Source organism: Oncorhynchus gorbuscha, linkage group LG16 (assembly GCF_021184085.1).
Source record: "Oncorhynchus gorbuscha isolate QuinsamMale2020 ecotype Even-year linkage group LG16, OgorEven_v1.0, whole genome shotgun sequence".
NCBI classification, from domain to species: domain Eukaryota; kingdom Metazoa; phylum Chordata; class Actinopteri; order Salmoniformes; family Salmonidae; genus Oncorhynchus; species Oncorhynchus gorbuscha.
Window position 1 is genome coordinate 44,263,190 of NC_060188.1, and position 24,340 is coordinate 44,287,529.

Consider the following 24,340-nt stretch of genomic DNA (forward strand, 5'->3'; position numbering starts at 1 on the left):
ACTGTCAACTATTTTATTTTCAGCAAACTTAACATGTGTAAATATTTGTATGAACATAAGATTCAACAACTGAGCCATAAACTGAACACGTTCCACAGACATGTGACTAACAGAAATTGAATAATGTGTCCCTAAACAAAGTGGGGGTCAAACTCAAAAGTAACAGTCAGTATCTGGTGTGGCCACCAGCTGCGTTAAGTACTGCAGTGCATCTCCTCCTCATGAACTGCACCAGATTTGCCAGTTCTCACTGTGAGATGTTACCCCACTCTTCCCCCAAGGCACCTGGAAGTTCCCAGACATTTCTGGGGGGGAATGGCCCTAGCCCTCACCCTCCAATCCAACAGGTCCCAGACGTGCTCAATAAGATTGAGATCCGGGCTCTTCACTGACCATGGCAGAACACTGACGTTCCTGTCTTGCAGGAAATCACGCACAGAACAAGCAGTATGGCTGGTGGCAATTATCATGTCATGTCATGCGAGGCTGCAGGAAGGGTACCACATTAAGGAGGAGGATGTCTCACCTGTAACACAGAGTTTGAGATCGCCTGCAATGACAAGCTCAGATGGATGATGCTGTGACACTCCACCCCAGACCATGACAGATTATCCACCTCCAAATCGATCCCGCTCCAGAGTACAGACCTCAGTGTAACGCTCATTCCTTCGACAATAAAGGCAAATCCGACCAAGAAAATAGCACTTTTTGCCAGTCCTGTCTGGTCCAGTGACGGTGGGTTTGTGCCCATAGGCGACATTGTTGCCGGTGATGTCTGGTGAGGACCTGCCTGACATCAGGCCTACAAGCCCTCAGTCCTGCCTCCCTCAGCCTATTGCGGACAGTCTGAGCACTGATGGAGGGATTGTGCGTTCCTGGTGTAACTCGGGCAGTTGATGTTCGGATGTACCGATCCTGTGCAGGTGTTGTTACGTGGTCTGCCACTGCGAGGACGATCGGCTGTCCGTCCTGTCTTCGTACTGACATTGCAATTTATTGCCATATCTGCCTCCTTGCAGCATGCGTAAGGCACGTTCACGCAGATGAGCAGGGACCCTGGGCATGTTGCTTTTGGTGTTTTTCAAAGTCAGTAGAAAAGGCCTCTTTAGTGTCCTAAGTTTTCATAACGGTGGTTTTAATTGCCTACCATCTGTAAGCTGTTAGTATCTTAATGACTGTTCCACAGGTGCATGTTCATTAATTGTTTATGTTTCATTGAACAAGCATGATAAACAGTGTTTAAACCCACTACAATGAAGATTTGTGAAGTTATTTGGATTTTTATGAAATATCTTTGTAAGACAGGGTCCTGAAAAAGGGACGTTTCTTTTTTTGCTGAGTTTAGCTGCAACCAACTTAGTTTTGCCTGCTTTCTGATACAGTTTGGGGTCCATTACATTCACTAACAAAGGAACAATCTATCTTGAATATGGGTGGCTCATTAGTTGTGTAATGCCATCATACCTTGTCCATAGACTGTTACAGGTTAAGGAAACCATTGTCATTTTGGAATTTGGGTGAACTCGCTCTTTAATTTATCCAACTGGACCAGCCTTCTACTGTATTAAGTCGTGGCCAAAAGTTTTGAGAATGACACAAATATTAATTTTCAAAGTCTGCTGCCTTTGTATGATGGCAATTTGCATATACTCCAGAATGTTATGAAGATCAGATGAATTGCAAAGTCCCTCTTTGCCATGCAAATGAACTGAATCCCCCCAAAACATTTCCACTGCATTTCAGCTTTGCCACAAAGGGACCAGCTGACATCATGTCGGTGATTCTCTCGTTAACACAGATGTGAGTGTTGACAAGGACAAGGCTGGAGATCACTCTGTCATGCTGATTGAGTTCAAATAAAAGACTGGAAGCTTCAAAAGGAGGGTGGTGCTTGGAATCATTGTCCTTCCTCTGTCAACCATGGTTACCTGCAAGGAAACACGTGCCATCATCATTGCTTTGCACAAAAAGGGCTTCACAGGCAAGGATATTGCTGCCAGTAAGATTTCACCTAAATCAACCATTTATCGGATCATCAAGAACTGCAAGGAGAGCGGTTCAACTGTTGTGAAGAAGGCTTTAGTGCGCCCAAGAAAGTCCAGAAAGCACCAGGACCTTCTCCTAAAGTTGATTCAGCTGCGGGATCGGGGCACCACCAGTACAGAGCTTTCTCAGGAATGGCAGCAGGCAGGTGTGAGTTCATCTACACACACAGGCGAGGACTTTTTGAGGATGGCCCGGTGTCAAGAAGGGAAGCAAAGAAGCCACTTCTCTCCAGGAAAAACATCAGAGACAGACTGCTATTCTGCAAAAGGTACAGGGATTGGACTGCTGAGGACTGGGGTAAAGTCATTTTCTCTGATGAATCCCATTTCCGATTGTTTGGGGCATCCAGAAAAAAGCTTGTCCGGAGAAGACAAGGTGAGCGTTACCATCAGTCCTGTGTCATGCCAACATTAAAGCATCCTGAGATCATTCATGTGTGGGGTTCCTTCTCAGCCAAGGGAGTGGGGCTCACTCACAATTTGGCCTAAGAACACAGCCATGAATAAAGAATGGTACCAACACATCCTCCGAGAGCAACTTCTCCCAACCATCCAGGAACAGTTTGGTGACGAACAGTGCCGTTTCCAGCATGATGGAGCACCTTGCCATAAGGCAAAAGTGATAACTAAGTGGCTCGGGGAACAAAACATTGATATTTTGGGTCCATGGCTAGGAAACGCCCCAGACCTTAATCCCATTGAGAACTTGTGGTCAATCCTCAAGAGGCAGGTGGACAAACAAAACCCCACAAATTCTGACAAGCTCCAAGCATTGATTATGCAAGAATGGGCTGCCATCAGTCAGAAGTTAGTCAGAAGTTAATTGACAGCATGCCAGGGCAGATTGCAGAGGTCTTGAAAAAGAAGGATCAACACTGCAAATATTGACTCTTTGCATCAACTTCATATAATTGTCAATAAAAACCTTTGACACTTTTGAAATGCTTGTAATTATACTTGAGTATTCCATAGTAACATCTGACAAAAATATCTAAAGACACTGAAGCAGCAAACTTTGTGGAAATTAATATTTGTGTCATTCTATAAACTTTTGGCCACGACTTTATACACTACCATTCAAAAGTTTGGGGTCACTTAGAAATGTGACCCCAAACTAGTGTCTAGTTTCAGAAGCAGATGCCTCACAAGTCCGCAACTGGCAGCTTCATTAAATAGTACCCCCAATACACCAGTCTCAACGTCAACATTGAAGAGGCGACTCCGGGATGCTGGCCTTCTAGGCAGAGTTGCAAAGAAAAAGCCATATCTCAGACTGGCCAATAAAAAAGAAAAGATGATGGGCAAAAGAACACAGACACTGGACAGAGGAACTCTGTCATAGTTTTGATGTCTTTACTATGATTCTAGCACAGTGTATATATACACAGTACCAGTCAAAAGTTTGGACACCTACTCATTCAATAAAAACCCTGGAATGAGTCGGTGTGTCCAGACTTTTGACTGGTACTGCATGTTTTTTAAAAATTGTAATATCTCCTAAATTTAGGGCAAACACTTCAAAACCTTGTTTGTTATGATTTATTTTCTGTGTGCGTTTCTATGGCCTTTAGTAGTATTCTTTTGTTATACATAAAGGGGTTCTAAAATTCTAAAACAAATAGCTCAAATGATCCGTAATATCTTAAAATAATTCCATAGGTCAGTTTAGCATCCCCCTCCGCACACATCTTAGACTAAAGAACTAAGCACTGGGTAAGTGCAGGCACTGGGTTGGAGGAAATACAGAGTTTGGACGGATCATCACCTGTCACACAGCGAGGCTGCATGCTCCTCAAACAGTGGTTGTTGCATGGAGTGAAATAACCGGAGTAGCCTGAAGAACTTGCATATAGATGTTTTTTTCCTCCATGTCCCTGCCCATTTGACAATGTACCATTCTAAACCTAAACAAATGTTACATATTGGTAAAGACAAGATTACATTTAGAATAGTGAAAATATGATCAGCTGATGAGAGAACCGCGTATATCAGTCACAGCTAAAGTTGCTAAATAACTCGATCTAGCATATAGGACCTGTTTCAAATGATCACTTTTACGCTCAACATAACCACTTTCTTCGCACACTTGCGTGGGGATGGGCAAAATATCCTATCTATTTCATTCAGTCAAGTGCAATGATATTCTTCTTACTATACAATCATATAAAATAATGGCACTTCCCTGCTAAATGAACAAGCCTACAGCATGGGGCATAGCCAGATAACATACAGTAGGCCAACTCATATTCTGCTCTTCTGAAAAACATTTTCTTCATATCAAAAATGTTTCTTTAGACCTACCTAAAATGAATAATGTATTCAAATCAAATGTATTTATATAGCCCTTCGTACATCAGCTGATATCTCAAAGTGCTGTACAGGAACCCAGCCTAAAACTACAAACAGCAAGCGATGCAGGTGTTGAAGCACGTTGGCTAGGAAAAACTCCCTAGAATGGCCAAAAATGGTATTCATTGTGATGGTGTATAATAAATTGATTGTTCAACTTTTTAAATGTAGATGTTCCAAAGGCGCGCATCAGGGGGTGGTGTGCATGGAGGCCTGGCGATGGTAAACGCCTTTATGTTAATGAATGGCCAATTACCGCAACACCGGCAGTCTTTCGCATGACAACCGGCTGACAAAATGTAATGACCGCCACAGACATAGTCTCGCCACATCAACATTGTGGTGAAGAAGGCACAACAGTGCCTCTTCAACCTCAGGCGGCTGAAGAAATTTGGCATGGCCTCTAAGACCCTCGCACACTTCTACAGATGCACCATTGAGAGCATTCTGTTGGGCTGCGTCACTGCCTGGTACAGCAACTGCTCCGCCCTCAACCGCACGGCTCTCCAGAGGGTGGTGCGGGCACCCCAACAAATCACCGGGGGCACGTTGCCTGCGCTCCAGGACATTACAGCATCCAGTGTCAAAGGAAGGCCAAGAAGATCATTAAGGACCTCAGCTACCCGAGTCACAGACTGTTCACTCAGCTACCCGAGCCACAGACTGTTCACTCAGCTACCGTCCAGGTGCATCAGAGCTAAGACAGAGAGACTAAAAAAACTGCTCCTATTACCAGGCCATCAGACCATTGAACAGAAATCACTAGCCCTCTACTAGGTGATGCATACACTCACACAAAACACTGCATAATCCTGCGGTATATAAATGGTGGGCATTCAAGTAAATATCACTGCCACTATGAAAACTGTTAAATGCATCCCTAGTCTCTCCACCCACCCAAAACAATAGATGAGACAGACAATAGTTTAATACAAGAGCTGTATTTGACCAGAAAGGCAACTCCAAACAAAAAGGCATTCACAAATTTCAGTGTAAATATCATTCTTTCCAATAGAAAATCACCCTTAATAAATCCAACATAACAATTACAATATATCAAAAAAATACATCCATAATATGTTCCATTGTCATTACCACAGTATTTCCAATGGAAATAGAAAACCATATGCAATTTAAGTACTATTATTTTTTTGCTTAATAACAAATCTATACGATTGTAAGTGCGTTCAGGTGACGAGGCAGAGTTGCATTAGCTAAGATTGGCGTCTCATGTTAGCTGCCACCGAAGTATTATTAAGTACAGTACCTTCAAAGTATTCACAACCCGTAACTTTTTTTCTTCACATTTTGTGTTTTAGGTAATTGTCCTGCTGGAAGGTGAATTTGTCTCCCAGTGTCTGTTGGAAAGCAAACTGAACCAGATTGCCTGTACCTAGCTGGATTAAGTTGATTTTTATCCTAAAAAAACTAGTCTTTACCGATACAAGCATACCCATAACATGATGCAGCCAAAACCATTCTCGGACATATGAAGAGTGGTACTCAGTGATGTTGGATTTGCCCCAAACATAACACCTTGTATTCAAGACTAAAAGTTAATTTCTTTGCATTATTATTTGAGTGCCTCACTGCAAACAGGATGTATGTTTTGGAACATTTATTCTGTACAGGCTTCCTTCTTTTCACTCTGTCATTTAGGTTAATATTGTGGAGTAACACAGTCATTGATCCATCCTCAGTTCCCCTCCCATAACCGTCATTTAAAATCACCATTGGCCTCATGGTGAAATCTCTGAGTGGTTTTCTTCCTCTCCGCCAACTGAGTTAGGAAGGATGCCTGTCTTTTTGTAGTGACTGGGTACACTATCCAAAGTGTAATTAATAACTTCACCATGCTCAATGGTATATTTTATTATACCATCTACCAATAGGTACCCTTCTTTGTGAGGCATTGGAAAACCTCCGTTTTTGTGGTTGAATCTGTGCTTGAAATTCACTACTCAACTGAAGGACCTTACAGATAATTGTATGTTTATTTTACCTTTATTTAACTTGGCAAGTTAGTTACATTGGTCTGCAACTTTCTGTGGTGCTATGGCTGTTACCACAGTGACACAATGGCTGGATAGCGGCTGTGGCAGCATATTTAACCTTTATTTAAACTAGGCAAGTCTGTTTAGAACAAATTCTTATTTACAATGACGACCTACACCGGCCATCACCTGGATGACGCTGGGCCAATTGTGCCCTGCTATATGGGACTCCCAATCACGGCCGGATGTGATACAGCCTGGATTCGAACCAGGGACTGTAGTGACACCTCTTGCACTGAGATGCAGTGTCTTAGACCGCTGCGCAGAGATCTGTCATTCAAAAATCACGTTAAACACTATTATTGCACAGAGTGAGTCTATGCAACTTACATGACTTGATAAGCAAATGTTTTTCTCCTGAACTTATTTAGCTTGACATAAGTGGTTGAATACTTATTGACTCAAGACATTTTCGTTTTTCATTTTGTATTAATTTGTAAAGAAAAATTCTAAAAGCAAAATTCCACTTTTTACATTATGGGATATTGTATGTGGATCAGTGACATATCTACATTTTATCCATTTGAAATTCAGTCTGTAACACAACAAAATGTGGAAAAAGTCAAGGGGGTGTGAATACTTTCTGAAGGCACTGTATCTTTAGAAGATCCTACACAGTCAAGTACAAGTCCCTGGACTGCACAGTGATACGTTGCAGTTGCCTGAACTGCAGCAGAATCATACCAGGTACAGTCCCCAACCTGCTCCACTCTTTTCTTATGTGGCGACTAGAAGAGTAGGCAGCGTAGAAATAGAATGGACAGAACAGGCATAGGTCTCCATGTCATTGGGAAATGGATATGGTTGGCTACTTATTGGATGTGCTTCACAGGGAGATAGGAAATGTCAGGCATTAAAGTGCATAGAAAATATTTAGTCATTCTTTAAATAGATACAATTGTTCATCTAACATCCAATCAACAATTGTTCATTGCTTTTAGAGGACAATGCCCATTCTAATAATTATGTTTCTGTGTCCAGGTGGCAAACTGTCATCATATCCCATATCGACCCCTAGCCCTATGTACTTGTGGAGATCTGAATGGATGAGACTGTCGTAAGTAATATGGTAATAGCTCCAACTTGCACCGATTGGCTGAATTACATTTTTCCATATTGCTTACACCAATCTTCTCACATCTCCACTAGAGAGGCAGAGGTTGCAGGGGCTAGGGGTTGTTTTGGGATTGGGCCCTTTTGTCATCTATAGGTGGTCTGCTGGGGTTGTCTGTGCTACATGGAAAAGTGGGCATGGTAACTGGAATAGGACCCGGTGCAGACGGTCCTAGCTGATATGCTTCCGCTAATCACTGAGGTGAAGAAAAAAAAAACAGTTGATGTGAGGTGTAGCCAGAGCTCAGAGGACAACCAGTATAAAGTGGCTCTGGGGTGAAGTTTCCCCTTGGTAGAGATCAAGGAACAGGTTCCCCGCCTCTAATCCTAACTTAACCATTAGTTGGGAAAATGCAAAACTGACCCAAGATCAGCACCTTACTTTTAATAGCTGACAGACAGACAGACAGAAATTTAACCAGGAGAACTCCCTTACTGTTGCGAGCTGGGATTTGTAGTTCCCTGACTGCTCCTGGGTTGTACAGAAACTACAGAGATAGGCTTCATGTGCGATTATCCTGATTCACAGTGCCCCCCTGTGGTCAACTACTGCAGTTCATTACAAAAATATACAAAAAAATGTACTTCTGCTGCAGCGACCAAAGTTAGGTTGACTTTTAAATGTGCAACTGTTGGAAATGTACTGCGTTTCGATGGTGTGACCGATGATATTCCCTGAATTGTTTTCTCTAGTGAAAAGTAAGGCCAGAAATGGACACAGGTAAGATATGGGAGTTGACTTGGGAGGTGAGTAGAATAGAGTAAGGTAGGCAGTGATGGCGGAGCAAGAGAGGCACAGCAAAGCTCTTGAAACGAGAAAAATAACGGCAAACAGAATTTCGGAAGAGTGCCGATTGGTACAATCCTAAACGTCTAGGTATGTGGTGAGTAGAACACTGAGGGAGAGCAGCCTGAACAGTGCAGGAAATGTATGATCCATCCACCCCTCCCCACCATGATCCATCCACCCCTCCCCACCATCTTCTGTCCAAGTACCAGTGGATACATGTTGAGAGACTATACTGGGTCTCTCCTCTGCAGCTCCTGGATAAATGCTGAAAGAGAAAGGAGGGGGAATTAGCGAGAAAGAGAGAGGCTCCAAAAATCCTCACATTGTCCGAACCTACAAATTATTTATTTTAAATACCTCATGGATTAATATTTTTTTTCTCAATTGTCATCATTACAAATCATATATATCAGTATGACTTATTCTGAGATACGATTTGCAATAATGACAATTGAGAAAATAATATTAAACCAAATAAATAATGTGTGTAAAAGGTATATAAATATACTGCAGTGGCTGGAGCAAAAATGTATTGTGATTCTTATTGACTGTACTGTTAGTAACAAAAAAAAAAGAAAAAGCTAGGGAGTGCTCCTTGAATGGGATGGGCCAAATCAGGAACTCACCCCCGATAATTTCATCTTTCACTTTATGGAGCTCTTTTCTCACTTCCTCAAGGATGTCCTAAACACACAAATCAAAATAGTATTATCTGAGAATGATGCCAATAGATTGTCTTTATCCACCATTAGTCGAGGAGCAATGGCCTCCTGTTATGTCTAGTCTACATGACAGTAATCCTTTAAACACAACATTAACAGGTCAGAGGTGGAGCTTACCTGTTTGATTCTCTCCATCTCTGTGCCTTCACTGCCTGTGCTGGCCGTGGTGTTGTTCACTGCCTTCATCCTGTTAGAAACAGATATAGACAGAGAGGAACGAGAGAGAGGAGCGAGAGGGAAAGAGAGCAAGAGAGAGAGAGAAAGAGAGGGGCACGAAGGGAGAGAGAGCGATGGGAGGAGGAGAGGGAAGCGAGAGCGATGGGAGGAGGAGAGGGAAGCGAGAGCGATGGGAGGAGGAGAGGAAGCGAGAGCGATGGGAGGATGGGAGGAGGGAAGCGATGGGAGGAGGAGAGAGCGATGGGAGGAGGAGAGGGAAGCGAGAGCGATGGGAGGAGGAGAGGGAAGCGAGAGCGATGGGAGGAGGAGAGGGAAGCGAGAGCGATGGGAGGAGGAGAGGGAAGCGAGAGCGATGGGAGGAGGAGAGGGAAGCGAGAGCGAGAGAGGAGAGAAAGAGAGCAAGAGAGAGGGACGAGAAGGGAGTGAGAGCGATGGGAGGAGGAGAGGGAAGCGAGAAGGAGAGAGGGGCGAGAAGGGAGTGAGAGCGATGGGAGAAGGAGAGCGAGAGAGAGCAAGAGAGAGGGGCGAGAAGGGAGTGAGAGCGATGGGAGAAGGAGAGCGAGAGAGCAAGAGAGAGGGGCGAGAAGGGAGTGAGAGCGATGGGAGGAGGAGAGAGATGAGAGAGAAACAGGTAGAGAATTGGGGGGGGGAATTGAATCGTGGGACAAGATGGGCAGAGAGCGGGAGGTCAACAACAAAGACCGAGGATATGGAAGCTCGGTTTGGCCAAAAGTGGCGGTCTGTTACGCTCCCGAGTGGCGCGGTGGTCTAAGGCACTGCATCTCAGTTCTAGGGGCGTCACACCTTAGTTCGAGTCAAGGCTGTATCACATCCGGCCGTGATTGGCAGTCCTATGGGGCGGTGCACAATTGGCCCAGCGTCGTTCAGGTTTGGCCGGTGTAGGCAGTAAATAAGAATTTGTTCTTAACCGACTTGCCTAGTTATATAAAGGCTGCCACGGCTGCTATCCAGCCATCTTGTCACTGTGGTAACAGCCATAGCAGACCAATGAGGAGTGGATAACACCCCTCTGCTGGTGTTGTACAGACATAGAAACTGAAGTATTTTCAAATCGTCAGTGTGGTGCGACTTTGGCTACATTACTTACAATAGTTTTTTTCCAACTATGTACTAGTACACCAGATTTAACTTATCATAGCCACTGATCTTGAGTTACTCAATTTTGTTTCTAAATCTGAGGGGGTGAGACAATTGTTTGACTTGAGAGAAGCCCCATTCCAGAAACAGACCCTAACCTCTTGGCACTTGATGTTGATATGAAAGAATTATAAACAATATGGTAGTTGCCCTACCTTACCCTCTGATAGGTTGAGTGGATTTTTAAATTTACCATATTGCTTATCCAATCCCTTCAAATCGACACCAATGCCTAGGGCAGGTGTAGGCAACTAGATTTTTGTTGGGCAAATCTTTGGGAGCCGGAAAATAATTATAATGTGTACATTACAAATTCACCACAACCAAGCCCAAAAAGAGATTGTATTTGAAAATAACAATTTCATACCTTGATTACATTGAGACACAATCACATCTCTTTTAGTAATTGTGGGAATACTTGGGAACAGATTTTCTAAATAAAACTCTGTGATTTTTGGGGATTTTATTTTTTATACCAAAAACAATACATATAATTTTTAAATTAAAAACATATTTTTTGTGTGTGTGTGTTTGGGAGGGGGCAAAATAAATAACTTGCGGGCCTGTTGCCGACCCCTGGTCTAAGGTGTATAGAGGGTTGTTTCTGGGCTGGGCCTTGTCATTAGCAGGAGCAGGACAAACATGCTTAGTCAGAGGTCATTGTAAAGGCACTTACAGTGCAAAGCCATGGCAAAAGACACTGTTGACTGAAACCATCTCTTGCGCTATTTTTGTGACCCTTTTTAAAATCTTAACAAGATGGAAAAAGACAAAAACAAAGAGTACCAAATACATGACCAGGCCTTGAGGATTGCTAGGACCTAAAGCAGAGTGTTTCTCAATCCTGGTCCTGGAGAGGTGCATATTTTAGATTTTGCCCTTGCACTAAAATACATACTGGATTCAATCAATCATCATCATCATCAAGCCTTTGAATAGAATCAGATGTGTTAGTGCTAGGGCAAAAACTAAAATGTTCAAAGCATTGTGTTGCTTAATCCCTTGGCACAAGAGGCCACACGTAGCACACAGGGCTATTGGTAGTTCCCTAGAGGGACACTCCAGGGTGAAGTTTCCCCTTGGTACAGATCTAATATCAACTTCCTCTCCCCAATCCTAACTTCAACCATTAGTTGGGGAAATGCAAAACTGACCCAAGACCAGCGTCTAGGGGCAACTTCACCCTACACCAGTGGAGTAGCTGCGGAGAAGCTGCAGACAGACATGGAGCGCCAGCATTAGGGTCTAGGGATAAGGGTAGGGTGGGGCAAATAGGGTGTACCTGGGCAATGGGGCAGAGGATGGAGAAGGGGGGGCAGGAGGAAGAGCAGGGGTGGTGGAGGTGGGGCTGCTCTCCTGCAGCTGGGTCTTGGTGGTTGAGTTAGTCCTGTTTGAGACATGCATGATTCTCTCAAAACACAAAACACGCTTTCTTTACAGAGGTGAGATAGAAAAAGATTGAATTTGTGCCCGTCTAGTTTTGTCCTCCCATAGTAAACATAAAAACAATTGTAGAAAAGTAATAAACAGGGAGGGAGGTGAACTGGGCTGTGATTTCCTGCACCACAGGTACGAGAGTGTGGTGGTGTTAATTCAACTGACCAGGGAGTTCCGTACCTTGGAATGGTGGCTGATTTCTCCCATGGTCTCCTGAGGCTGTCTGTCACGGCAAAAGGAAATCATGAGAATTATGAAACAAAGAATATATATGATATTTTAGTCCATAAAAGGCCAACAAATGCTTCACAGCTCAAATCAGACAAAGGAGAGGAGAACATTCACATGAGACAAGAGATCTGAGTTGTATTCATTAGTGCACACCGCAGAAAAAAAGAAAAAATTGCAACAGAAAACAAAAATGGGTATGCACATGGGAGCTGTTTCTTGTTGGACAAGTTCAGCTAGTCCCTCCCCATTTCAGTGTGTTTTTGTTCATTTGGTGGTGCCTAATGAATATTTCTTGAAAACATATGCTTTCTGGAATAGCCTCCATGTGCACGCCCACTCAAATACAGAAAGAGTGAATGAAGACTTCAGCGGATCTACTCACCACCTTGGCCTGAGGACTTTGAGGAGTCTTCCTAAAAGCATAAAATTGCATTGGTTCATCTCTTTAGCACAGTGTGACTTGACTTGCAGCTTACACACACACACACACACACACACACACACACACACACAGATTTATTATGAAATGATTTACAATAGACCTACATTGCTGGGCACATCCTTCTTTGCGCCTGGATTATCTGACATTTTCTTCCTGTACAAAAAGACAATGAAGAGAACAGCTTAGCCTCTGCAATCTTACACACGCAAAGCCATATGATCGTAAGCACACACACACACACACACACACACACACACACACACACACACACACACACACACACACACACACACACACACACACACACACACACACACACACACACACACACACACACACACACACACACACACACACACACACACACACACGTGGGGCTGGAAGAGTGTGTAACAAAGACTAAGGCAGTGGCTCACCGTCGGGCCAGGATGGCACTCATCTCCCCCATCAGATTTCCTCCCCCACCACCACCACCACCTCCCCCGATGGAGGGGGTGCTGCCGCACCACCATCCTCCTACAGAGATAAACAGGCTCCTTCAAGATTAATTTTTCCCTTCCTTCTTTAAGGAAATCACTGATGTGACACACAGATTTGTGAAAGATGGAAACCATGCCTTCACCTATCTCCACTCACTTACAGACCAGTGATTACCTCAAGAAAGGGAGGAAGGAATGAAGCATTTGAAAGGTGTCCAACTCACTGAGTATACAACAATGTTGTATCGAAAACAGGAACTATTCTGGATTAGTGATTAAGAAAAACTTGAACGGCTATTTAGGAAATAAGTATTCCTGGTCTCCAAAGCTTGGAAGATGTAACATAAAATTGATCAGAAATACAGACACCTCACAAATGGTTTCCAAATTAATAAACGATAAGAAAGGAAAATGTATTGATTGTTTGTCTTCACACCCAAGTTAATACTTGTTTGAAGCCATTACAACTAAGATTCCTCCAACCGTTTTTGTCAAAATTACTCAGCAAATTTGGTTGGGAATCTGATATAACTGATTTTCAAGCAGATTTAATTCAGGACTGAGAGTAAACCATTCATGAACACTCAACACCTCTTGGAAAGCCGTTCAAGTATGTCTTTGTCTTTGTGTAATTGTCCCACTGAAATATGAAACTATCGCTGGATTAGGTTTCAGAAGACTATGACAGGTTTTCCTCAAACCTTTTTACCTGGACTTTGCTCCTTTCATATTTATTTTGACCCGAGTTAAAAACTAGAGGTTTGGGTCAAATGCAATACAACACGAGTGAAACTCTGTATTGCCGAGTATTGTGGTGGCAGCATCGTGTTATGGGTATGCTTGTCACAGGCAGGGACTGGGGAGTAATGCATGTCAGGATCAAAAATATGAAAGAATGAAAGCCCAGGTAAAAAGTGACAGGAAAACCTGCCTCAAGACTTCTGAATACCTAAACGTGGGACAGATTTGTATTTTTCAGTGGGACAATTACACACATTTTAATGCGTCCGTCACACCAGAATGGATGGAGTGTTCTTGAGTGGTCCAGTACAGTCTTATTTTTCTTGAATATTGTTGTCCATCAATGATTCCCAAACAATTGTAGCTAGATTTAGACAAAAACAATAGATATATGTTGCCCTAAGAGTTGTGCAAAGTTGGTATAATCTTAAATAAATGTAACCTGTAACCCTCTTAAATAAACGTAACCTGGAAAATGGCCATGACACTGGTCTAACCTTGGTCGATTTGCGTAGTTTGGTTCCTGCTAGGGCTGCAGCTAGTCCCCCGGGCCCTCCAAGACCTCCTCCATCGCCCCCTCCCCCCCCCCTCCACCAGACTGAGGTGGGGCAGGTGGGGCCCCGGGTCCAGGGGGTGGTGGGGGGCCAGGTGGGGGTGGGGGGCCAGGTGGGGGTGGGGGGCCTGGGGGTGGAGGCGGTCCTGGGGGAGCTGGGGGGCCACCGGGGGCAGAGGGAGGAGCAGGCGGGGCTGCAGGGGGGATGGGTGCGGCCGGTCTCTCGTTCTCCAGCCGCTCTCTCTCCTGCTGCTCCTGCCTCTGCAGCTCCAGTCTGCGAGGGGGGAGACAGAGTTCTTTATAAAATCATGTTCACAAACAAGTATAAACACAGGGACACACAAAAGGTGAGACACAATGTGAGATCAGTCTATTGTAGGTTAGAGTGTGTTACTGTAGATTAGTGTGTATACAGTATAGTAGATTAGAATAATATGTTATTTAGCAAACACTTTATTCCAAAGTGACTAACAGTAGCGCATGCATTAATTTTCATTTGGATGGCATCAGCAGGAATTTAACCCCCTACCCTGGTGTTGCAAGCGCCCATGCTCTACCAACTGAGCCACACAGGACCTGATTGTGTTAGCGTCTGTATTAGGTTTTAGTGACACCGAACATGTTTGTTCAGACACCAGTTTATACCAGTCTGGTCTATCCCATTATCAATGACCAGGCGACACTCCCCAGTAAACCTGTATATTCAAGGTAGAGGACACCTCAAATGGTGGACACAGCGTCATCTCAAATGGTCAGCTATACCTGGCTGGCTCATGTCATAGGTTAAGCAGTTCTCTTCTGGTTCCTTGCAGTGAGGAGGATTCTCAAGTCTATTGCTATGTCTCTTGAATGGCTAGCTTTCAGCTGGAATATTGTCAGAGTCTCTTATATTGGTTAACGCCGGTTTGCCTGTGTTTTCCTACCTCGCTTGTCCTGTAATGGCTTTGTTAAAAATACCATTTAGATGCCAATATACAGACATGTTTCGAACACATTTCTCATTTCAATACATCTTCTTTATGTTAATAGCTCTAACACCATCCCTTCAGTGACTACATAAAGTGTAATCCCCTGTGGAACCAAATGTAAATAGATGTAAGAAGTAAATATGAGTCGCAATTCAACAGCTCAGACATGTGGCAAGGTCTACAGACAATCACAGATGAGAAAGAGAAAACCAGCCACGTCACGGACACCGAAGTCCAGACAAGCTAAACACCTTTGCCAGTTTTGAGGATAACACGGTGCCACCGACGAGGCCTGCTCCCAAGGACTGTGGGCTCTCATTCTCCATGGCCGACGCGAGTAAGACATTTAAGCGTGTTAACCCTCGCGTGGCTGCTGGCCCAGACGGCATCCCTAGCCGCGTCCTTAGAGCATGTACAGACCAGCTGGCTGGAGTGTTTACAGACATATTCAATCTCTCCCTATCCCAGCCTGCTGTCCCCACTTGCTTCAAGATGACCACCATTTCTTTCTTGGGTACAGGAACAAAGGTAACTTAACTAAATGACTATTGCCCCATAGCACTCACTTCTGTCATCATACAGTGCTTCGAGAGGCTAGTTAAGGATTATATCACTTCCACCTTACCTGACACCCTAGACCCACTTCAATTTGCTTAGTCATAATAGATCCACAGACGATGAAATCGCCATCGCATTGACCTACCCCATCTGAACAAGAAATATCTACGTCAGAATTCTGTTCATTGACTATAGCTCAGCCTTCAACACCATAGTACCCTCCAAACTCATTATTAAGTTCGGGGCCCTGGGTCTGAAACCCGTCCTGTGCAACTGGGTCCTGGACTTCCTGACAGGAAGCCCTCAAATGATGAAGGTAGGAAACAACACCTCCACTTCACTGATCCTCAACACAGGGGCCCCACAAGGGTGCATGCTCAGCCCTCTCCTGTACTCCCTGTTCACCCATGACAGCGTGGCCATGCATTCCTCCAACTCAAATCATCAAGATTGCAGACAACACAACAGCGGTAGGCCTGATTACTAACAATGGGTCTCGACCCCGCCTTGTGCAACTGGGTACTGGACTTCCTGACGGGCTGCCCCCAGGTGGTGAGGGTAGGCAACAACATCTCCACCCCGCTGATCCTCAACACTGGGGCCCCACAAGGGTGCGTTCTGAGCCCTCTCCTGTACTCCCTGTTCACCCATCGATGGAACAGTAGTGGAGAGGGTAGTAAGTTTTAAGTTCCTCGGCATACACATCACAGACAAACTGAATTGGTCCACTCACACAGACAGCATCGTGAAGGAGGCGCAGCAGCGCCTCTTCAACCTCAGGAGGCTGAAGAAATTTGGCTTGTCACCAAAAGCACTCACAAACTTCTACAGATGCTCAATCAAGAGCATCCTGGCGGGCTGTATCACCGCCTGGTACGGCAACTGCTCCGCCCACAACCGTAAGGCTCTCCAGAGGGTAGTGAGGTCTGCACAACGCATCACCGGGGGCAAACTACCTGCCATCCAGGACACCTACACCACCCGATGTTACAGGAAGGCCATAAAGATCATCAAGGACAACAACCACCCGAGAACCACTGCCTGTTCACCCCGCTATCATCCAGAAGGCGAGGTCAGTACAGGTGCATCAAAGCTGGGACCGAGAGACTGAAAAACAGCTTCTATCTCAAGGCCATCAGACTGTTAAACAGCCACCACTAATATTGAGTGGCTGCTGCCAACACACTGACACTGACTCAACTCCAGCCACTTTAATAATGGGAATTGATGGGAAATGATGTAAAATATATCACTAGCCACTTTAAACAATGCTACCTAATATAATGTTTACATACCCTACATTATTCATCTCATATGCATACGTATATACTGTACTCTATATCATCTACTGCATCCTTATGTAATACATGTATCACTAGCCACTTTAACTATGCCACTTTGTTTACATACTCATCCCATATGTATATACTGTACTCGATACCATCTACTGTATCTTGCCTATGCTGCACTGTACCATCATTCATTCATTCATATATCTTTATGTACATATTCTTTATCCCCTTACACTATAAGACAGTAGTTTTGGAATTGTTAGTTAGATTACTTGTTGGTTATTACGGCATTGTCGGAACTAGAAGCACAAGCATTTCGCTACACTCACATTAACATCTGCTAACCATGTGTATGTGACAAATAAATTGGATTCGATTTGATTTGAGATGCACAATTAAGAACATCCTGTTGGGCTGTATTTAAAAAAATGTTTTTACCTTTACTTAACTTGGCATGTCAACTAACAACAAATCCTTACTTTCAATGAGGGCCTAGGAACAGTGGGTTAACTGCCTTGTTCAGGGGAAGAACGATAGATGTCCACCATGTCAGCTCGGGGATCCGATCTTGCAACCTTTCGGTTACTAGTCCAACGCTCTTATCACTAGGCTACCTGCCGCCCCATCACCGCTTGGTACGGCAACTGCACCCCCTGCTACCGCAGGGCTAACCCGAGGGTGGTGCGGTCTGCCCAACATCACCGGAGGCACACTGCCTTCCCTCCAGGACACCTACAGCATCCGATGTCAAGGACATCAACCACCTGAGCCCCAGCCTGTTCACCCCCCTATCATCCGAAAGGCGAGGTCAGTACAGGTGCATCAAAGCCGGGACCGAGACTGAAAAACAGCTTCTATCACACAACCATCAGACTGTTAAATAGCCATTACTAGTCGGCTACCCCCAGCTACTCCACCCTGCACCTTAGAGGCTGCTGCCCTGTGTACATAGACATGAAATCACTGGCCACTTTAATAATGGAACAACAGTCACTTTACTGATGTATACATACTGCTTTACTCATCTCATATGTACACTACCTTTCAAAAAGTTTGGGGTCACTTAGAAATGTCCTTGTTTTTGAAAGAAAAGCCCATTCCTTGTCCATTAGAATGACATCAAATTGATCAGAAATACAGTGTAGACATTGCTAATGTTGTAAATGACTATTGTAGCTGGAAACTGAATATTTTTAGTGGAATATCTACATAGGCGTACAGAGGCCCATTATCAGCAACAATCACTCCTGTGTAAAATAATTATAATTGAAAAAATTAGCAAACATTTCTAAAAGCATGTTTTCATGTCATTATGGGGTACTGTGTGTAGATGCGTGCATTTTTTTATTTATTTAATCCATTTTGAATTCAGGGTGTAACAACAAAATGTGGATTAAGTCAAGGGTAGGAATACTTTCTGAAGGGATGTTTATTCGGTTCATTACTCTCCTATCTGTAATGCTCAGAATTGTAGGCATGTGAACTGATTGGGATGGATTCAGTCTACAGTCTAGTCCAATATTCTGTACTTGTTGCTGGAATTCTAGAGGGCAGCGTTTTAGAACAGTCTATCTATACTGAGCATTGTGAGAGTAAAAACGTTGTGAACTTCATTTACCCTAGCAAAACTTAAATAAGTATAGAGACTTATACTTAAAATACACTAACTATCTACTAAACAACAGTCAGATAGGCAATAGCCAAGTTCCCTTTCACCAGTCTTAGTAAACCCCCCCCCCCCAACTAAAATCATGTGAATGGTACCTCCTCTGTTGCTCCAGCTCCTCTGGGGAGGGTCCATTCTGGACAGGAAGAGAGGAGTAGCCTGAGGAGAGAAACTGAGTGAGTGAGTATTTTAGCAGTCCTGTTAAAATAATTTACAAAATGCATCCTTCCCTTCTCCTTCTGGCAATAACTAACACCATTAGATAGATTAAAGCTGGAATCCTTAATGGTGAAACTGCCAAGTCCATTTGCGATATTATAAAGAAGTTATTGCAAACATCAACTTTTGTTCCTCTTCTCTGACATCATTGCATGCGCTATAGAACAGCAGAATATATACTGCAATTTGTTTTACCATCGACAAAAGCGGTGGGGCAGACAATGGCGCTGTTTCACCTACTGCAGATTAAATCTTTAAGAAATCCAATCCAATCCGTGATTGCAGCGAGAAACAAAAGACAAAAAAGGAACTAGGACAAAAAGTACAATTTCTTTTGCAAAATGTTTTTTTCTTCTTCAATATTTGATCCTATATTATAGATCCTACCTGAGTCAGTGAGTGCACTCAGCACCTCCAGGGCATGCATCATGCCGTTGGCGAAGAGAACGGCTTCCTCCTTGCTGCCGAAGTTCAGCCCCCACACCTGCCGGGCTTCCCGCCACTGGTGGAAGTTGGGTGTAGCCTGGTTGTACTTCAGCCTCTTGTCGATTGGACAGTTGATCACCACCTAGGAGTGTCAAGCAGGAAGTCAAAAGGCAATGAGAAACTACAAGTGGAATGACAGTATGCGTTCACTGTGAGAATGTGTGTGTGTGTAACCTAGATTGGTCTTTATAGTCTTTGAATTTCAAGATCGTTCCCCTCACATCCCTTTATGTTCATCTATTGCTATTTATCAGATTATACATGTGGGTGCAATACGTGTATAAATCCCCTCTCTGTGGAACCAGTGAAAGGTGCATAAAAAAAAAACAAGAGCCTTTAGTGAAACTGAGCTACTATGTTAGGCAAGGCGAAGTCTTGTGCTACTAGTGTGGACCCTCCATTGCCTTTCCAAAGCAACAGATATTTTGAAAAAGATGCTACGCTAGGATAAGTTTAACTAAAGTAGCCTTTAGGTTAGCAGTGGTGTAAAGTAATGAATTTTAAAAAATCATTTGGAAGTACTACTTAAGTCGTTTTTTGGGGTATCTGTAATTTACAATGTATATTTCTGACAACTTTAATTCCTCTTACATTTCTAAAGACAATATGTACATTTGTAATAATACATTTTCCCTATTAAAGCATCTTTACTTTTACTCAACTATGACAATGGAGTTCTTTTTCCAACACTGTAGGCTAGGCTTTGTTAGGGCTCTCTAGTGCTAGTGTGGGTCTTCCACTACCCTAGTGTGAGAGGAAGGAATTAGCTCGAGAGCAGAGGTAGTGGCAGACAGTAAACAGAAGTGAGATAGGGAACACTGAAAGAAAGAGGAAGACAGCTGACACATAAAGCCCCAACAATACTAATGAGACTAATCTTGATGAGCAGAGGTTGCTGGCTGCATGTTGACATTCTGCAGCAACAGAAAAAGGACAAAGCCTAACCCACAATCTCAGAGTGTGATAGCAAGGAAACGCACAGGGGACTGGTTCCCATATGGTGTTATAGCACGCCCGTACTAACTCTCACAAGATTTACAGAGGAGTCAGTCTAAAATTGTTCAAACCAAAATGTTTACCCTCCTAGCCCAGCATCGTTCTCTACACAATATACAGTGCCTTCGGAAAGTATTCCTACCCCTTGATATCTTCCAAATTGTTGTCCCTCATCAATCTAAACACAATAACCCATAATGAAGGTTACTTATATAAATAAGTTATTTCTGATAGTCAAGGGGTCTGAATACTTTTCAAAGGCACGGTATATAGTACCAGTGAAAGGTTTGGACAAACCTACTCATTCAAGAGTTAGAATAATAGTGAAGACATCAACCTATGAAATAACACATATGGAATCATGTAGCAACACAAAAAGTGTTAAACAAATCAAAATATATTTTATATTTGAGATTCTTCAAAGTACAGACCCTTTGCCTTGACATCTTTGCACACTTTTGGCATTCTCTCAACCAGCTTCATGAGGTAGTCACCTGGAATGCATTTCAATTAACAGGTGTTCCTTGTTAAAAGTTAATTTGTGGAATTATTTTCCTTAATGAGTTTGAGCCAATCAGTTGTCTTGTGACAAGGTAGGGGTGGTATACTGAAGACAGCCTTATTTGGTGAAAGACCAAGTCCATATTATGGCAAGAACAGCTCAAATAAGCAAAGAGAAACGACAGTCCATCATTACTCTAAAACATGAAGGTCAGTCAATGCGGAAAATTTCAAGATGAAATATGATGAAACTGGCACTCATGAGGACCGCTACAGGAAAGGAAGACCCAGATTTACCTCTTCTGCAGAGGATAAGAAATTGCAGCCAAAATAAATGGACACCAATAAAAACCCAATACTAAAGGACACCAATAATAAGAAGAGACTTGCTTGGTTCACGAAACACGAGCAATGGACATTAGACCAGTGGAAATCTGTCCTTTGGTCTGATGAGTCCAAATTTGAGATTTTTTGGGGGTTCCAACTGCCATGTCTTAGTGAGACACAGAGAAGGTGACAAGGTTATTTTCGCATGTGTGGTTCCCACCGTGAAGCATGGAGGAGGTGGTGTGATGGTGCTTTGCTGGTGACATGGCCAGTGATTTAGTTAGAATTCAAGGCATATTTAACCAGCATTGCTACCACAGCATTCTGCAGCGATATGCCATCCCATCTGGTTTGCACTTAGTTGGACTATCATTTGTTTTTCCAAGAGGACAATGACCTAAAACACCTCCAGACTGTGTAAGGGCTATTTGACCAAGAAGGAGAGTGATGGAGCGCTGCATCAGATGACCTGGTCTCTACAATCCCCCGACCTTAACCAAATTGAGAAGTTTCACGATGAGTTGGACCGCAGAGTGAACGAAAAGCAGTCAACAAGTGCCCAGCATATGTGGGAACTCCTTCAAGACTGTTGGAAAATCATTCCAGCTGAAGCTGGTTGAGAGAATGTCAAGCGTGTGCAAAGCTGTCATCAAGGCTAGGGGGGCTGCTTTGAAAAATATATTTGGATTTGTTTAACACTTTATGGGTTACTAAATGACTCCATATGTGTTATTTCATAGTTTGTAGAATAATAGTGAATAAATCAATGTAGAAAATAGTCAAAATAAAGAAACTCTGGAATGAGTAGGTGTGTCCAAACTTCTGTATTAGTGGTGGTCACCAATATGGAATGTCCATATCGATATCAGTTGCATTTTTCCATTTGATATGATATGGCAATGTACCCCTTTCTGTGACGTGAATTGTAAAATGCGTTTGATCTTCATTAGCCAACATATTGGTCGGGTCGTGACTGATCTTGATGAGACACCGTAGTTGTTGCAGCGTGGTTAAACGTGGTCTGCGATTGTGAGGCCGGTTGGATGTACTGCCAAATTCTCTAAAACGATGTTTGAGGTAGCTTATGGAAGAGAAATTAACATTAAATCTTCTGGCAACATCTCTGGTGGACATTCCTGCAGTCAGCATGCCAATTGCACGCTCCCTCAAAACATGAGTCATCTGTGGCATTGTGTTGTGTGACAAAACTGCACATTTTTGAGTGGCCTTTTTTAGTCCCCAGCACTCGGTGCACCTGTGTAATGATCATGCTGTTTAATGAGCTTATTGATATGCCATACCTATCAGGTGGATGGATTATCTTGGCAAAGGAGAAATGCTCACTAACAGGGATGTAAACAAATTTGTGCACAACATTTTAAAGAAATGTGTTTTTTGTGCGTATGCGTACATTTCTGGAATACTTTATTTCAGCTCATGAAAAATGAGACCAACAATACATGTGTTTATATTTTGCTCTGTCTATTATTAGACAGTGCATCTTAGGAATTTCTCTGTTCATGGTGTGTGTGTGTACACTAGTTACCTGCTGGTCACCCTGCATCTTGCGTCCCACCACTCGGAATGTGTTGGCTACGGGATTGTGGTAGATCTGGACCCTGCTGAAGGCCTGGCCCCCCTCACCCGCCGGCACCCAGCGCTTGTTACCATCATCATACTGCATGACCGTGGCTCGCACCTGGCAGATACTGGACTCACTGAGAAAGCAAGAGAGAGGGAGGGAGTTGAGAGAGAAACAGGGAGAGTGAGAAGGGGAAGAAAGAGGGCCCGGGAAGTTCAAAAGAGATGAGGAGGCAGATGAGGAGAGTTAATTCCCTGTTTGAGATGATTGAATTAACACTAACAAGATAGTCCCCATTACCCCATGAGGAGTGAAATGCACAACTGTGGACATTGCTTTGTTGTTCACATTGTTTTATGGCACAGAGATGAGGAAATTCGAGATGGCTAAAAGAGATATGCATTACACAATGCAATCATTTTAAAAACAGAGATATGGTCACTTCTGCCTTTTTAGCACACTTTTTTTCTATAACAAATAAATGTGACCAGCAGTAACACGTTACCCAAATAACTGAAGTTGAGTGAAATTAGTTGAGTGGGATGAGCTCAAGTCAAACGGGACACCACTAGGTCTATTACATCGACAGTCACCAGTCATGGCCGCAGTCAAATTCAACGTGACCGCTGAGTCACCGTAACTAGGCCTCTCCAAAACTGCACTCTGATGCCACTGATGGTCATTAGTAGTACTTGCTAACGGCCAGTCGCTAATGTACTCAGTGATCTATTGTCCCTCGAATCACTCTGACAGCAACACAAATGGAATCAAAAATCAAATCAAACACTTCATGAGAGTCCTGGCATTCAGGCGGAATAGGACCACCTGCTGTGCAGCGAGAGCCGGCTCCTCATAGCTGGTTCCCCATGTTCCCCAGGCTAGGCCTACTATATTTAATTCTCTACTTTCTTCAAATTAAGCACATTGCTTCCTGTTACAACCGGAGTAGATGGCCTGGCTGGCATGAAAATGAACCGCAGGAAAATAAATCATCCATGCTCTATTCAAGTGCTTCCGAATGACAGGTATTTACCCCCATCCCCTGTATAACCCCCCCCCCCCCCACTCGGTCACATGCATCGTGGAGCCTAGCCCAATGTTTTGATAAGGTTCTTAATAAAACTAGTGGCCGGTTAATTCTAAGCGCAATCTACAGGCCTAGGGCCCCTGAAACAGGGTACGAGAGCCCATAGCCTACAGAGTGAAACTTGTTCTTATTAGCCGAGTCATTGCTCAATCGAAAACAGAGTTGACTGGCCACTATTTAAAAGAGGATCCCAGCTTTCTAGTTCTGCTATATTTGTATATTCTTACAATTAACCACATTCTGCTTTACAACTGGTGCAGCCTTCCTGGCATATTAAAAATGTAACTGCAGGTAACCTCCATTCACTATGAGTGCAGACTGAAAGATAATTCCACACAAACTGTATTATCTTAGGCTATATGTAAAG

General features: G+C 43.5%; 1 protein-coding gene across 4 annotated transcripts in view; it reads right to left on the reverse strand.

Moving 5' to 3' along the window:
* Positions 1–6,626: 6,626 nt before the first annotated feature.
* The window catches only part of LOC124000465 (vasodilator-stimulated phosphoprotein-like), a 32,282-nt gene continuing 14,568 nt past the window's right edge, over positions 6,627–24,340 (reverse strand). For 2 of the 4 annotated variants that reach the window (XM_046306830.1, XM_046306831.1), the window contains exons 2-6: positions 22,851–23,022; positions 19,382–19,562; positions 18,874–18,934; positions 14,236–14,565; positions 12,934–13,034 (exon numbers count right to left, since the gene is read on the reverse strand). In XM_046306830.1, coding sequence (XP_046162786.1) covers positions 14,277–14,565; positions 18,874–18,934; positions 19,382–19,562; positions 22,851–23,022 — 703 coding nt within the window. In that variant the 3' untranslated portion in view covers positions 12,934–13,034; positions 14,236–14,276. Of the gene's footprint in view, positions 8,617–8,977; positions 9,036–9,190; positions 9,261–11,690; positions 11,796–12,010; positions 12,069–12,458; positions 12,490–12,622; positions 12,672–12,933; positions 13,035–14,235; positions 14,566–18,873; positions 18,935–19,381; positions 19,563–22,850; positions 23,023–24,340 lie in introns of those variants that run through there. The other 2 variants (XM_046306829.1, XM_046306828.1) reach the window with 2 other exon arrangements.